The sequence below is a fragment of the Onychomys torridus genome, chromosome 4 (genome assembly GCF_903995425.1).
Source record: "Onychomys torridus chromosome 4, mOncTor1.1, whole genome shotgun sequence".
In the NCBI taxonomy this organism is placed as follows: Eukaryota; Metazoa; Chordata; class Mammalia; order Rodentia; family Cricetidae; genus Onychomys; species Onychomys torridus.
The window spans coordinates 2,401,665-2,419,482 of NC_050446.1; the positions used below are offsets into that span (position 1 = coordinate 2,401,665).

At 42.0% G+C, this 17,818-nt stretch overlaps 1 protein-coding gene across 1 annotated transcript; it reads right to left on the reverse strand.

The window, feature by feature from the left end:
- Positions 1–939, reverse strand: LOC118582443 (olfactory receptor 1J4-like). The gene has a single exon (XM_036185318.1). It carries the CDS (start codon positions 937–939, stop codon positions 1–3), a length of 939 nt encoding a protein of 312 aa, XP_036041211.1.
- Between the last annotated feature and the right edge of the window lie 16,879 nt (positions 940–17,818).

A 17,818-nucleotide genomic window follows, 5' to 3' on the forward strand; every position in this document is an offset into this window, starting at 1 on the left:
TTAAGTTGAGATTGCTGCCCTGTTGAAGAGCTTCTTCAGAGCCTCTTTCACATCTTGGTTCCGTATGCTATAAATGAAGGGGTTCAGCAGTGGAGTGACCACTGTGTACATTACAGAAGCAACTATGTCCTTGTCACTGGAAGAGCTGGATGAAGGTATAAGATAAAGTCCAATAATTGCACCATAATACAGAGATACCACAGAGAGGTGGGAACCACATGTGGACAAGGCTTTGCAGATCCCTTTGGTAGATGAGATTTTCAGGATGGTGGTCCCAATTCGGCCATAAGAGATCAAGATGCATATTAGTGGCAGAGTAATGACTGCTGTGCCTGCTGTGAAAATGACAAGCTCATTGTGGGAGATGTCTGAGCATGAGAGCTTGAGCAAGGCATGGAGGTCGCAGAAGAAATGAGGAATGGTGCTGTTGGCACAGAAGGACAGCCGGGCCAGTAGGAGGGTGTGAGAGAGAGCACTAACACAGGACAGGGTCCAGGATATAGCTACCAGTGAGATACACAGCTCTTCCCTCATGATGGTGGTGTAGTGGAGGGGATGACAGATGGCCACGTACCGATCATATGCCATTGAAGTGAGAAGAAAATTGTCCAGATCAGTGAATAATATAAAAAAATACATCTGTGCTATACAATCTGCATAGGGAATGGATGGATCCTGGGTTTGCATGTTCCTTAGCATCTTGGGTACAGTGACAGATGAGAAAGAGATGTCCGTGAATGCCAGGTTACTGAGAAAGAAGTACATGGGGGTGTGGAGGCGAGAGTCCAGCCTGATGAGCAGGATGATGAGCAGGTTCCCCAGCACCGTGGTCAGGTACATGGCTAGGAATAGGGCATAGTATGTGCCTTGATCCTCTGGCCGGATTGGGAGCCCCAGGAGGATGAACTCAGACACAGTGCTCTGGTTCTCCATCCTCATGTTATTCTTCCCTTTGCTGTGAACAGAAAGATACTGAAGAAGGAGGAAATAAACAGGTATTGATTTACAGCAGGGAAGAAAAATTATGACTCCTTTTATGGGTGAATATCATATGGGTGCTAGTCATTTAAAGTGGGTTGCACGTGAAATGAGAGAATTTGCCAACGAAGAAGAGAGTTTAATAAAGTGGCATCATTGGCATTCATAAGGATCTAGGACAAGGCAAATGGGACCATGTGATGACTTTCAACTACACACAGTCAGGAAGAACCTCCACTGTTTTAGGAGATGACTTTGCACCTTCAAATTGCAGTGTGCACTTTAGAAATGTTTCATTAATGCTTAAAGTATAAGGTGGAAATTTCAGTCTTCAATTACAAAGACTTAACAAAATTGGCTCAAAAATAAATTTCTGGGGATGTATCATATTGGTAAATCACTCGTTCTGCATGCATGAGGACCTGGGTTCAAGCCCAGCACTGCAAAAACAGACATCCTCTGAAAAAAACAAAAAACAACTTGGTGAGAAAACAAACATATCTATTTATTATGATATTAAGTGGAAATGTTGTTGATAATTATACATTTATTGACAGTTATCATACTTATCAGGACGTTTTAGATAATTTTCTGATCTCCTCCTGATTCAATGATCTCTCTTGATGCCATGAAAATACATAATCCAATATAGAAAGAGAGTTTTGGCTGCGCGGTGGTGGCACATGCCTTTAATCCCAGCACTCAGGAGGCAGAGCCAGGAGGATCTCTGTGAGTTCGAGTCCAGCCTGATCTACAAAGTGAGATCCAGGAAAGGCACAAAGCTACGCAGAGAAACCCTGTCTTGAAAAAACAAAACACAACAAAACAAAAGAGTTTTGTTTGTTTGCGGTTCTCTTCTGTCCTTCTTAGCCTTCTCATTTGGGGTTCCATCGTCTAGACCTATGAGTTATACTGAGCAGCCCTGTCAGAGCTCTGGGGCCCTAGTCATCAGTGTCAGGTATCTAAAAGTTCTGATTGTGGTCTTCCCCTAGAAATACTCTAAAGCAAAAGTTACAAATGAGGCAAGAATGTAGGAAAGAGAGCCTTGATTATTTTTTTTTTAAGTTCGTTTTAAGCCCAAATCAATGTGTGTGCCTACATGTGCAGAGTGAGCAAGCTGAGGTTTCAGGGTTTCATTTTAGTTCTCATTCACAGCAAAAGCGAGAAGAGTCTGTGAGCTTAGAGGTCTCTGACAGTTACTGTTCTCCTTTCTCCCATACTCACATCCCACATCAGCACACCATATCCCTTTGGCCCTTACCAAAAAGTAGCCAAACAACAGTAGTGAGAATCCTGAGTGGACAGGAAGGCAAGGACACCTGGCCAGGGCCCTCAGGCTGTCATTGCTCACAAGCGTTTTGAGGCTGTGTGATGCTGGGGTCTGAAGCACAAAGCCTGTGGCTGAGTACAGCGTGGTATGTCAAGACTAGCATCACAGAGGAAGAGAAAATAAGAAGAATGTGCACAGACTTGGCTACAGTTTATCACAGCAATGTGATGTGTACACAATTTGTGGAGGGGTCATTTTTAATTTTTCACTATCATTTTTAATTCACTTACAAAAGCAGGTTTCCTTATGACATTTTCATAAGAGTCCATTTTGACTGACCTCTCCCATCCTCCCTATCCCCACTCTCCTCACCCCTGACTAAACCCTTCCATTCCCAGTATTATTCCCCTTCCACTTTCTTAAAAATTAATAAATAATTAAACAAGTATTTAAAGTATAAAAGAACACATTTTGATGAATGTGCAATGACTAACTTAAAAACTGAGAAACTAAATATAATATGCAATTAAAACATCAGTTAAAAGGAAAGCTTGACATGAAATATTCCAAAGTGTTGACATTAATAATAGGTTGGTAGTTGATTGTTTATGGTAACTATTTTCTTCTACCTTTAAAAAATACCATTTTCCAGAATATGGTCAAAATATATTGTATGAGATTCTCCAAGAATAAGTAAAAACAGAAGAATCATTTTGGCACTTTAATCTGTAAGTGCTTTTTATTTTTGTTACTTAAAAATAATTTCTTCATTCTAAAAAAAAATTGCTAGAGCACTTTTATGGTTAGGATTCCTAAAGGCAAGAAGTCTTTCTAGTGGCCGGCTGCTCTGCTTCTCTAATCTTTCAGCTTTTACCCTGATATCTGACTCCAGGTTTTTATTGTTAAGACCAATTAGAGTTCATGCTACGTCAAATTACCAATGGATTCTTACAAGAAGCTGGGAAATGAGGACTGTGTTTAGTAAGTTGAACTTTCTAACTAGACATGTTCTCCATATATACTTTGACTGTCATCTAAAATGAAGTCTAAAATGAAGAGAAAGTTTACCCTAGACTGGTCGTTCACTGTCTACTCTGAATAAGCACATATCATTACACCTACAAATATGAATTATAGGCAAGTTTCTAAACAGTCTTAGTAAATAAGAAACACAGAGCCAAATACAGGGGTAATAGCCGAAGAGATCAGAGAATTAGCGAAGAGCCACTGACTACCCTTTAACTCACCACTAAGCTGTAGTTTCCCACACGATAAAGCTTCTTCTGTCTAACCTGAGCTTTTATTGCTTTCCTGCTCTGCCTTCTCATTGGCTCTAAGCCCAGCCACATGACTTCCTCATCACTGCCTGTCTATACAGACCTCCAGGTCTCTATGGTTGGTACTGGGATTAAAGGCTCATGTCACCATGCTTGGCTGTGTCCTTGACCACACAGAGACTCTGCCTGCCATATGATCAGATTAAGAGCATGGACTCCACCTCCTGACTTCTGTTCCTGGCTCGCTATGACCTCTGATCTCCAGGCAACCTTTATTCATTAATATACAAATAAAATCACATTTCAGAACAATTAAAATATCACTACAGGGGGCTGGAAAGATGGCTCAGTGGTTAAGGACACTGAGTGCTCTCCCAAAGGACCCGAGTTCAAATCTCAGCACCCACATAGCAGCTAACGACTGTCTGTAACCCAAAGATCTGACCTGCAGGCAAAACACCAATGCACATAAAATAAAAATAAGTAAAAATTAAAAAAATATATCACCACAGTGAATGATAATATCAGATCCCCAGATAGGACTTTGGGGTATGCTGCTAGTCTGTGTAGTCAACTGTCTCAGTCTCTCTTCTTCAGTTCCTATTCCTTTTGGGCAAAATACAAAGGAGTTATTGGCCAATGATGATTGCTACATTACTAGGAACTAGGAATAAAAAGTTACTTCAGCAAGAGCACAGAGAATTGTGGAGCACCTAGACAGATAGACAGACAGACAAACAGACACACACACAGAGAGACACAGACACAGACACACAGACACACACACACAGACACACACAGACACACACACACACACACACACACACACACACACACACACACACACCTCCACTACAGCCCTGTTCTGAAATTCATGCTCAGGCTACCCAGCTCTCAGGAACCTCTTAGCTCATCTCTGGGAGATCCAGTGCATCCTCATGGTCTAAGCCCCTCATTGACAGCAAAGAGAAAAGTCATGAACCTGTCTGTATCTTAATCTTCCAAATTCAGGAACACAGATGTGAAGACTCCAGTCTGTACTGAAGAGAAAAGACCCAATGGGATAGGGAACCAAGCTTTCAGCTAGAGAAAGCCATTGAAGATGTTGACTCCCCCCCTCCCCCGACAGATGCCCTAGGGCAGCCATCCCTAAAGTTTGCTAAGTACCCAGGGAACTTATTAGCTAGTCTACCTCCACAGAAGTTTAATCATGAGATTTGAGATTGAGTGTTTCTAAGGGTAGACTTTGAGAAAACACTGTCCTTAGGAAGAATGCCAGCTTGCCTGTGAATGTGAACCCAAGGGGAGGTGAGGAGACCCTCCCAGCCAGTCAGATTTCCCATGGCTAGGTCATACTTAGGGAATTGTTTTCCAAAATCAAAATTTGTTGCTTAGAAAATTAATTTCCTTTTATACCAAAAATCTAGATAATATAGACATTGGAACAACCGTTCCAATGTTGATTCACTAATCCTGCTAAATTATTTTTTACTAATAAACAAATATGTTTATAAAAGTGGAGTTTATTTTATAGCTCTGTCTTTTATAATAATTTAATGTGTTTGTGTTTACATATCCATGTCTCTATATATCATTACATTTAAAAGCTAAAAATGGTAAAAACTCGCGTCTGATACTCTCGCGTACTTCAGGAGATAAAGTGGAGTTCCTATGTCCTGGAGACTGGAGATGGCTTTGGTTGCAAACCCTTTATGCTTTTGTGAAGAATGAGTGTGGAAGAATATTATGAAGTGGGGATCAGCAAACAGTTTTCCAGTGTTAACAGAAAGGTAGTAACTATTTTAGGCCTTGTGAGCCAGATGCTTGTCAGGAAACTACCTCAGTTCTGCTACTGTAACTTGCTGTCAGCCATTGAAATCACCTGAGTGAGCACATCTATGCTCCAATAAGCTTATGGAGTGAGGGTGTTCTTTCCACTCATGAATAGCCAGGGTTAACCATGCCTCCATGCTGGCTCATTATAAATTAGTTTGATATTTTCTAAAACTTCTTTAAGGGGATTATAGCAAATAATTATTTTTCAACTGACTCATTTTATGTTTTTCCAAGATACTTTATGTATTATTATTTTTTTTACTTTTATCACCAATTTAAAAAGCATGGTATATTAAAATTTATTATTGAAACTAAAAAAAGTTAAAGTATTAATTTAGTTATCTCTTTTTGAATTAACCAAAGATTCACCATGAAACTTTCTTAGAGACTGTATGAGGCCTTAAAATCACCTGTTTTTGCTAACTGCCTGAATAATGCCACTTTAATATCTCTAAAATGATCAGCATTTTTAAAATTAGAGATGGCTCTGCAAGTAAAAGAACTTGAAATGCAAGTATGATGGTCTGAGTTCAAGCCCAGATTCTACGATGTGTGTAGAGAACCAACTCACTAGAGTTATCCTCTGATCTCCACAGGTCACCATAGCAGGTGCACACCTGGACACACACACACACACACACACACACACACACACACACACACACATCAATCTACCAATCAATCTAGAATAAAAGTGTGTCATATTGAGTTTTTATAAATATATAAATCATTAGATTTTTATGAAATTTTCAAACATAATTTGATTTGTTGATCCCTTCCTCACACTTAAGTATCCTCTCCCCACACTTTGTACCTGTATATCACAATAGCTTCCTTTATATTTTCATGTCATCTATTTTATTACTCTCCTACTTTCCTCAAAACTTCCTTAAAACTTCTTTTCCTTATCTTGTGGCCCCTTTCTAGTTTATTGCCCATAACCAGACTCATACCTATATATGTGCATTCACATGTGCAAACACATACATGAAAGAGAGAGAGAGAGAGAACAGAGACAAGGAAATAGAAAGAGAGCATGCTAGGATCAACATGACAGAATACATAAAAAAATTGTCTTTGTGAATCTGGAATATTTTGTCATATAATAATTTCCATACTTCTCCATTTTTATCAAGTTTCATAATTTCCTTTCTGTGGGTGAATATAATTTCATTATTTACATTCAGCACATTTTCATTACTGTTAATCTGCTGGTTTACATCTAGGGTATTCTACTTCTTTGTTATTGTGACTTGAGTAGCAATAAAGATGGGTATGCAAATATCTCTGTGGCAGGACTTTTGGGTATATGTCCAGGGTGGTATATCTGTGCCATAGGTAGTCCTTTGAATTTTTTGAAACTTCCAGCAACAGTGAATGAAGGTTCTTCTTTCCACACATCCTTGCCAGCATTTGTAATTAGTTTTCTTCATGACAATCATTAGGGAAATTTGCATTTCCCTAAAGACAAAGGATGCTGGACACTTAAAAAGTTATTTATTGACCATTTGTGTGTATTCTTTAGAGAACTGTGTGTTTTACTGAGCAATAGTTTTGGTTTTGTGCTGTTTAATTTTGTAATTCTTCATGTATTGTAAATGTTAAGTCCTGTCTGAAGTATAGCTGGCATAAGTACGTATAGCTTACTCCTCAGAGTTGAAGAAATAAAAATTAAAGTTAGCTTCAATTTGCTGATCAAAAGTTTTTGTTTTTTTATAAAAAGGCAATCCAGTAATTGCTGTAGATATGGGAATTATTTTGAAGCAGGTGTGATAATACATGCCATGTTGGAAGGGTAAGTTTCACAACACAATAACTTTTGCATAGTCTAAGAAAGCCCAAAGAGATCAAACAAAAATAATTGATAAGAGGCTAAAAACACCAAAAACTATGATTTGATTAGTGAATGTGGCATCCAGATATTGAAATATCGGTGTACCCCATATATGTGTGGTAATTATTTATTAATAAAAATGAAAATGAAATAATTAAAATGTATTTATACAATGTAATACTGTTAATGGAATTTTGATTGATGATTTACACTAACATATTACTATCTGTCTAAGAGCTTGAAGACAAAAAAGTGTTTAAAAACATTCAAATATAAAGTCAAATGTAGCAAGCCACAAGAATATATTATAGAGATTCAGCTGTGTATTAAAGCTATACTTTGACCGGCCAAGGGTCTGTCAAAAGGCAAGCCATTTATTATTAATATTTGGTGCTATCCAGCTCTTAATATTTCAGCTGTCTTCTACTATGAAATTCTTGCATGCCCAAATATTTCCAGACATGCTGAACTTCTAGGTAACTAACTCCCCCATTGAGCCTAGGAGACAAGCTGGCTGGAGACACATAGCTTTGCTTCTTGTGCAAATGAAGCTTAGACCATCTCCCTGCCTTGGGGCCTATTGGCTCTCCAGAGCAACTGACTGAGAACAAAAGAGGTTTTTACATATCAAGGTAGAACAACATTCCTGAGGAGGCAGAGAACTGAACCAAGGGACCTGCTAAAGAAAGGACAGGCATTTTCTGTAGAGCAGACAGAACAGCATGGAGAGAGAAGAGAGGAAGACAGAGGTTCCATAGAGGGTAAGCAGATCTTGGGTAGAGTTTTCTGAGAGCCAGGAGTAGAGAGTGGTAGAGATGGGAAATGAGGAAACAGAGGACGAAGATGAGGTTAGACGCATAAGAGCTTAGTTGTTAGCAGAACTGAGAGGGAACTGGACAGAACTGAAGCTATGGAGACAGGATTTCATCCTAGAGAAATAAAATAGACAGACAAAGAGCTTAGTGTATCTAGATTTATTCTTGTCCTGAATGCCTGACGGAGCTGTAGCTGTACTGATAGAATTTTGTCTTAGAGGAATAAGGTTAACAGACATAAAAGCAAAATATATGTAGATTTTTTCCCTCAGATATCCCACACCAGACATAGGAGATCCCTGTGAAAAGAATGATAAGTGGCACTGGTGGAAGTGCTGGTCACCAGCAGAAAGGTCACAGTCAGGACAGAACCCAGTTACTTATGAAAGGGCCATTGTAAGGGAAACAAAGGCCCCCCACTAGCTCTGCTAATTGCAGATTCAGTGGAAAATACTGCACTCTGCCCCCACACCCCATACCAGAAAAGTTAGCCCATCATGCTCTGCTAACAGGATGCTTGCAGGATGACCCCTGTGGTTGCGTTTGCAAGATAAATTGCTTGAGAAGAATGCTTGCCAAATAACCCCTTGCTAGATAAGCTTGGAATTCGTTTACCTACCCAGGCTCTGAGAAAGACCGAGGAGACATCTGGCGTCCAGGTGTCTGCACTCTGGGTGACCCCACTCCCCTGCCCTGGTAGAACTGCCTCATAAAAGGCCTGTGAGCCTCAAACTTGGGGTCACCAGCTACTCCTCGTGCTGGTGTCCCACAAGCTCGTGTTAAAATAAAGCTTCATTTTTGACCCGATATCGGAGTGGAGCTCTCTGTTTTGAACGCTGACCCTAACACTTAGTAGCCGAGAGCTTTATTAGGAGGAAGGGGGCAGGAACAAAAGGACCAGGCCTGGGAAAGAACAGAGGGCAGAGAGAAAGATGTGGGGGACAGAGAGCAGAGAGAGCAAAGAGAGAGGGTGGGGTCTATGTCTGGCTTTTTATGGTGCAGATTGTGACCATGCCATGTGTACATGATAACCAGTACACACTGATGATGTAAGATGCAAGACCCTTTTGCTTAACTCCATGAATTGTGCATGTGCAGCCATGTAGCTGGAGTAAGGGCAGAATTCTAACATTCCAGAATTTTGCCTATTATTAAAAAGTGAGTGAATAGGAATAGGGGCATCATTTCTCCCAGAAAAACTGCTTCCAGCTGACTTGGTGTCTTGGGAGGTAGGCATCCTGGGATGGTGGGCTGTCCTGCTGCCGTTCATCCATCCCTCTTGGCTTGGCACTCTGGCTGCTTTGGTGTCTGACAGGATGCTGGTAAGACAGAGAAAGCTTAGGAAAAAGAATTATTATTGTTTTTATTTTCTTTGGAATGTTTCCAGACTGGGGGAGTTTGTATTTGGCACTTATCCGAAGTAGATCCGCCCCATCCTGATGGACTTAACCTGGTTTCTGGAGCTTGGGAAAAATTTTGAGAAGCAGCCATGAGAAAATTAGTGACCATTGTTGTTAGTTATTTAGGCAGCGCTCTTACCCCGTGAGGAGCACGTCCCGAACACGACAAATCCACAGAAGAGTTTTTATTAAAGAGGATAGAGGTGACAGGCCTGTGTGAAGTACACGTGGGTGAGGAGACAAGGGAGAGAGAAGAGACCTGTGCAAAATGGCGCCAGCTTTTTAAAGAGTGGGCCGCCCATGCCTACAGGACCGCATGTGGCTACTCCACTCATGTGCTTAGATTACATTGCCACCCACGCTTTACGCAACCATGTAAAGCCACAGAGTCCTAGCCACGCAAGATGTTCTGCCCTGGAAATGGCTATTTTGAACTGGAAATAACTAGGCGGTCCACCGGGCAAGCCCAACCGTGTGGACATGTTGTGATTTCCTATCATTTGTAGTGTTTAGTACTCTGCTTAATTTTTACCTGAGATAAGCTTTATTAGAGGTAGATTATTTAAGGCATCTGTTTCCTTTATTAGTTTAGCATTCAGGAGACACAGGGAATCAATTGTTGAGAGCATTTAACAGTAATAGATGGCTATATTAAAGTCTGTTTTTGTAGAGCCCAGACACTTTTGGGTTTGGGGGTGTAAATACATTTTAACTGTTACAGTTTCTTACTTCATGATCCCTGGACTCCAGCTCTGTGGTGGCTCTATAACTATAGCTTAGCAGTTAATTAGAAGAGGGAACTGGGAAAAGAAAAGCTTGTGGGGTGAGAACTCATTTTTTGGAATTAGGGACAAGGAATTAGGGATCAGGGCCATGTCTCTGTCCCTGTGCATGAGGAGGAGAAGCACTTCTGACAGTTCTGGAGTGAGGCACATGGAGGGAGCAATGAAATGAAAGCTCCTATCTTAGCTGGGTTACATTAAGTAACCCTGAAAGTACAATTAAGTCTGGGGAGGGGGTTAAGGATGTCCTCCCTACCCTTACAATAGGGAAATGAGGAGAGGTGAGACCCAAAACTCCCAGGACTGGGTTAGCGGCTCCTATTTCCAGAAGGAAAGAAATGGATCACTTCCATGCTGCATTCTGGGTTCCCTGCAAGCAAGCCTGTGGCCAAGCCTAGGTCTGCTGGAAGTCTTAGCTTGATGCTCCCTTGCCCCTTGGTGCCTGGGTGCAGTCATCTGACCAGTTGTCTTTCTAGGTGGCACTTTGAACACGGCTCAGTTGATGGCCTGGCAGGGCATGCACTAGCCTGAGTAGCCTTCTTCCCCCTGCTCTCCCCCTCCGCATTTAAAACAAGGACCCAATGGCTTTCAGGAGCCAGTTGGAGAATGTGTGCCAGCCCTTGGCAATTTTGTTCTTGGGCTTTTTCATCTCTCTCCTGGTACACCTTAAATGCCACAGCTGAAACTTTTGCCTGTGGGGTTAAGAGCCTTGCTCTCCAGATGCTTAAGTTTTAGCCCTTATGTCAGGGAGGTCTGAGAGATAAGAGACAGATTTTTTTTTAATTTGAAAAATTGTTTTATTTCTTTTTTTCCACATTTCATATTTATTTTTATTATTTTTCTTTTTAATATTATTATATTTGTGTTTTAATTTTACACATCAACCATGGGTTCCCCTGTCCTCTCCCCCCCATCCCCATTCCCCCACGTTCCCCCTAGCCCCTCCCCTCCATTCCCATCTCCTCCAGGGCCAAGACTCCCCTGGGGATTCATTTAAACCTGGTGGATTCAGTACAGGCAGGTCCAGTCCCCTCCTTCCAGGCTGAGCATGTGTCCCTGTAAAAGCCCAAGGTTCCAAACAGCCAGCTCATGTACTAAGGACAGGTCCTAGTTCCACAGCCTGGGTGCCTCCCAAACAGTTCAAGCTATTCAATTGTCTCACTTATCCAGAGGGCCTGATCCAGCTGGGGGATCCACAGCCTTTGCTTCATAATTCATGTGCTTCCATTCTTTTGAATATTTGTCCCTATGCTTTTTGCAATCTTGGTCTCAACAATTCACGCTCATACAGTCCCTCCTCTTTCTCGACAATTGAATACTTGGAGCTCCACCTGGGGCCTGGCTGAGGATCTCTGCATCCACTTCCATCAGTTATTGGATGAGAGTTCCAGCACGAATGTTAGGGTGTTTAGCCATCTGAACACCAGACTAGGTCAGATCAGGCTTTTTCTCGACCATTGCCAGCAGTCTACAGAGGATGTATCATTGTGGATTTCTGGGGACCTCTCCAGCACTCTGCATATTCCTGTTCTCATGTGGTCATCATTTATCATGGTCTGTTATTCCTCATTCTCCCTTTCTGTTCTTGATCCAGCTGGGATCTCCTGCTCCCCTAAGCTTTCTTTCCCTCAAATCTTGCCCTTCATTACTCCCACTGTCATCCAGGTTGTTCATGTAGATCTCATCCATTTCTCTGTCATTGGGTGATCCCTGTGTCTTTCCTAAGGTCCTGTTTTCTAGGTAGCCTCCCTGGAGTTGTGTAGCAGTCTAGTCATCTTTGTTTTACATCTAATATCCTCCTATAAGTGAGTACATACCATGTTTGTCCTTCTGAGTCGGGGTTACCTCACTCAGGATCATTTTTTTTCTAGATCCATCTCATGATGTCATTGTTTTTCTCTGCTGAGTAGTACTCCATTGTGTATATGTACCATATTTTCTTTATCCATTCTTCAGTTGAAGGGCATCTAGGTTGTTTCCAGGTTCTGGCTATTACAAACAATGCTGATATGAACATAGCTGAGCAAATGCCCTTGTGGTATGATTGAGCATTCCTTGGGTATATGCCCCAGAGTGCTACAGCTGGGTCTTGGGGGAGATGGATTCCCAATTTTCTAAGGAAGCGCGATATTGATTTCCAAAGTGGCTGTACCCATTTGCATTCCCACCAGCAGTGGAGGAGAGTTCCCCTTGCTCCACATCCTCTCCAGCATAAGCTGTTTTCTGTGTTTTTGATCTTAGCCATTCTGACAGGTGTAAGGTGGTATCTCAGAGTCGTTTTTGATTTGCATTTCCCGGATAATTAGGGATGTTGAGCAATTCTATAAGAGACAGATTTTATTCCATGTCTTGAATTTGGTTTTGATGTCTGCTTGCTTAAGGACAACTTTAGGAAGACCCACCAGGAGGCATGGTGTAAACTGATCTCTGGCTAGAGAGCCATCCTGATTATTGTGACCCCTATGTGGATCCTGATCATAAACTTATTTGCATTCATCCTAGCCTGCTTTTGGATCCATCTGTGCTTCTCAGGGCAGCTTGAGAATGAGTGGGAGGAGTTAAGGTGAGTTAAGGTGAAAGCCAGGGTTGGGTAGAAGTGGCCCACCCAATATTGGAGTGCCTGCCTGATACTGGAGACAGAGAGTGGAGCACAGAGCAGAGAACAGATAAGGTTCTTTGGAGTCAGAGATTCCTTAGGTTTAGGAATGCATGTGGTCAGGAGAAAGAGAGAGAGACTCAGAAAGGAAGAGGGGCTTTAGAGCTTTAGAGCTTGGGTAAAAGCATGGGGATAATGTAACTCTTTTCATTTGCCTGTTCACTGGCAGAAGTTAGATAATTCCCATAAAGCCATTATGTGGTCAAATTTACTGGTATCTGGGGATATTTAAGGCGTTTGTCAGAGGAGGAATGGAACCAAGAGAAGCCCCTCTGTCCCATGGCTGCAGTGCTGAGAGAGAAAAATAAAAAGTTAAAGTAAAGAAACAGGATCAGACTCCAGTTCCAGGAGTCCCTGAGGTTGGAGAAGGATCTATGAGTCAGCACAGGTTACCCCAGCTTTGTCAAGAGAGGAGTAAGGGCTGGGAGCATGCCCAGCACAAGGACCCCCCAGGGGTCAGACAGCATTGATCTTTGTCAAGAGAGAGAATGAGTCAGTGGTGGCACAGCCCGAGGACCTCCTGGGGGTCTGGCTCAAGGAATATATCTCAGGCTACAATCCTGGGAAATAGCAGGGGTCAGAAAGGAGAAAAACTCACTAATCTGGTTGGTGGGTGTGGTGTACTGGGCAAATGAAAAAGTGGAGCGGGCAGTCTCATGTCTTCAGTGTAGATTTCCAACAACATTCAGCCCCAGACGCAGAGTGGGCAGAATGTTCTATCCAAGTCATGGCACCAATAAAAGGAATGATAAGCAGCACTGGTGGCAGTGCTGGTTACCAGCAGAAAGGTCACGGTCATGACAGAACCCTGTTACTTAGTAGCAGAGAGCTTTATTAGGAGGAAGGGAAGGGACAGGGACAAAAGGACCAGGCCTGGGACAGAGTGGAAGACAAAGAGAAAGACGGGGAAAGAGAGCAGAGAGAGGGTGGGGTCTATGTCTGACCTTTTTAAGGCACAGATTATGACCACATCACAAGTATGTGATTGCCAGTGCACACTGATGGTATAAGACACAAGACCCTTTGCTTAACTCCATGTGCAGTCATGTAGCTGAAGTGAGAGCAGAATTCTAATAGTCAAATACATGACATAAACCAGAGTTAGGTGTAGTATGAATCTTAAAGAGTCTTATTAATAAAATCAAACCCAAGGCCAGTTATTGGGGTGAGTGCTGGAAGACAGAGACACAGAACAAGCCACAGCTTCCTCACCTTGACAGTTCCTCAGGTGGTCCTGTTTCCTCAGGCTGCAAGCTTCTGAGTCCTCATCCCAGTGATTCTCAGCTGAACTGGGCTGCTCCAAAACCTGAACGCTTAACCAGCCAAATGCTTAACCAACTAAATGCTTAACTCACTCTGGTGCCTGGTTTTCACGTCTTATATATCTTTCTACTTTCTGCATCACTCCCTGGGATTAAAGGCTGGGTTTCTGAGATTAAAGGCATGGGTCACCATACTTAGGTGTTTCTAAAGTGGCTTTAAACTCAAGAGATCCAGAGGTATTTCTGTCTCTGGAATGCTAGGATTAAAGGCGTGTGCTACCACTGCCTATCCTCATGTTTAATATTGTGGCTGTTCTGTCTCTGACCCCCAGATAAGTTTATTTTGGGGAACACACAATATTTTGGGGAACACAATACCACCACATTTCCCCTGTTTTTGTCTACAATTTAAAAAAGCTCATAACTAATACAAGAAAAATCATATCCAATAAGTATATATAATATACATAGTCAAGATTACATTAATGATGCCTAGTCCATTAACATTTGACAGATTCAGGTGAAAAAATCCATTATATAACAATGTCCAGTCCAGTAATATTTGATAAACTCAGACAAAAATTTTTTGTTACTTCTCCTATGTAAAACAAGTAGTTCCTTTTTAAAAGTATTTTTTTCTTTTCATAATAGATTCAGTAATCTACCTTTTGTCATTTTTATATCTTCTCCTTTTTCTTTTTACAGTAGATTCAGTAATCTACCCATTTATCCTATTATTTCTTCATCTTTTTTCTCAGAGTAGATTCATTGATCTACCTCATATCTATATTCTTTTTTCTTCTTTTTTTTAAAGCAAAACCTCTGAATCTAATCTCCATGTTCAGCTCTTTTCCTGACCATTAACAATTAACAACTTGTAACCAACCATCATAAACAATGACTATATCCAAAACTCATTAAACGACCGAAAACCTCCCATCCCACCTTTTGGGGACGTAGGTGTCATCTTCTTAAAATTATTTCCGTCTTTAGGGGAATCCTGAAAAGAAAACTTTTGGGTTAATTGTCAAGTCTTGTATCATTTGTCCAGCCGCTGAAAAATGAGAAAGTTCAGGGCTTGTCACAAGTCCTTCCTTATTCGAGTAGTCTGTCAGGCTGGATCATCTCAACTAGTCATCTCTAAATTGTCCTGAGCATTTAGTCCAAAGCCGATCTTTCTGTGGTGTTAATCAGCTAATGGTTTTACCATAGTCTATGTGGAATCATCGTTGTGGGATCCTGTCATCTTTTTGAAGATTTCAAAGTCACTGTTAGGCATGGTCATGGTTCCCTGCAGACTTTTTTTTTTTTTTTGCCTCCTCTGTGGTTTGGAGCAATCACAGTCTGATGTCTGTCTGTCTCTCAGAACCATGAACGTTCTTCCTGAGAAGAGAATATCTTCACAGCAATTTCTCCCCACCATTTGTCTTGCCAAACTTTTCCAAACTGACTTTTGTTGATGCTTTCTTGTAACACCATGGTCCTGGCAATTCTTCTCTGAACCTGTAGCAGTAAACCTTTCGTCCCAGGTAGCAGCATCACCACAGTCATGAGAAGCCAGCAACTCGGAGCAGCAGCCACTGCCTCCATAGTTCCACCGCTGTTTGTGGCTCAACCCCAGCTGAAGCTTCTCCTAGGTTGGCCTCAAACTTGGGATCCTCCTGCCTCTGCCTTCTTCAGTAAATCCAACCGGCATGCGCTGCTACAACTGGCCTGAGCTGGGGCTCACAAGGCCACAGGCAAGAGGCTTTTTTGTGAATTCGTACCTCGAACGTTGGGCGCCAGATGTAGTATGAATCTTAAAGAGTCTTATTAATAAAATCAAACCCAAGGCCAGTTATTGGGGTGAGTGCTGGAAGATCAGAGACACAGAACAAGCCACAGCTTCCTCACCTTGACAGTTCCTCAGGTGATCCTGTTTCCTCAGGCTGCAAGCTTCTGAGTCCTCATCCCAATGATTCTCAGCTGAACTGGGCTGCTCCAAAGCCTGAATGCTAAACCAGCCAAATGCTTAACCAACTAAATGCTTAACTCACTCTGGTGCCTGGTTTTCACGTCTTATATATCTTTCTACTTTCTGCATTACTCCCTGGGATTAAAGACTGGGTTTCTGGGATTAAAGGCATGGGTCATCATGCTTAGGTGTTTCTAAAGTGCCTTTGAACTCAAGAGATCCAGAGGTATTTCTGTCTCTGGAATGCTAGGATTAAAGGCGTGTGCTACCACTGCCTATCCTTACGTTTAATATTGTGGCTGTTCTGTCTCTGACCCCCAGATAAGTTTATTTTGGGGAACACACAATATTTTGAGGAACACAATACCACCACAGTAAGGTTTTGACAAAAGTATTCAAAGATGTTACTATGAAAGAACTCTTACTCAACAGAAGACTTTCCTAAGTGTTCCTTTTGTATCTTTGTTTCTAAGACCGCAGATGAAGGAAGGGGTTTAACATGGGTGTGACAGCTGTGTACATGAGAGCTACAATGATGTCCTTGTCAACCATATTGCTTAATGTTGGAAAAAGGTACTGCCCAAATACTGCCCTATAATACAGAAACATCACAGAGAAATGGGAGCTGCATGTAGTCAATGCATTACAAATCCCCATAGTTAAGAAACACACAGGATGGTGGCCCCAATGTACCCATAAGATCCCAATTTACATATAAATGACAGAGTAATGACTATCACCCCAACTGTGGACATGACCAATTTATTGAGGAAGATGTCTGAGCAGTATGTTTTGAACAGGGTAGTAAGATTAAAAAAGAAGTGTGTCATCAGCACAGGATGGTCAAGTAAGGACAAGGTGAAAGAGGGAGCTGGTGCAGGACAGGTTCTAATGAGGCACAAAGCACTTTTCTTATGATGGTGGTGTAGTCGAGAGGGTAATAACAAGCTGCTCAGTCTTCCCTCAGAGATCAGCCTTCATTTTCACTTTCCTGAGACTGAGAAAGCAGTTTCTGAAAGAGCCACAAACAAAGCACAATCAATCTCCAACATCCCAGACAGCAAGGATGAGGAAGCTCAAGGATAAAGACTGGGGCTTGTCAAGACCTGCCTAAAAATAGAAAAGCTGCAGACTTAACCAGCCCCTGACTATCCCTAGCCAATTAGAATGTACTAATATGATGACCATTTGCTTAAGCCAATCATATCTAAAATGACCTAGCTGCCCTAGGAGCTCCCCTTTGTTGTGCTTAAAAGGAGCCTGTGAGCTTCTCTCAGTTTGTTGCCATTTTGCCTTTTGTAGAATGGGAGCCCCCCCCCCCCCAATGCTAGAATCTTCCTCAGATAACAAATGTTGCTGCTGATTATATATGTGGGACTTCTCCAGGATCCTAACAGCTCTAACACTTACGTTGGTGCTGTGACTTGGATAGGTTTTCCTGGTGCCTATGCTTGCCCTTAGAGTCTGCACTTCACTGTGACCCTATCCCTCATCTTTAGTCCACCCACAACAGATTTACCTTCCAGCTCACCATTATTTGGCACCCAACACACCAGTACCAATTTGGTAAGTTTCCTCTTCAGTTGGTTCAAACACTTCCTTGAGTCTGAAGACATGACCACTGAGTATCTAGCACTGCTCTGGTGCTCTTGGAGGTGGTGATACCCTCCAGCTGTGTCTTTAAGGCTATAGCTGGCCCTTTTCACATGACCCAGTTCTACCCCCTTAGAATGCAGTTTCCTTAGGCCCAACCA

Excerpts from the sequence above, each read along its gene's own strand:
- LOC118582443 (XM_036185318.1), bottom strand. The coding sequence starts at position 939 with ATGAGGATGGAGAACCAGAGCACTGTGTCTGAGTTCATCCTCCTGGGG.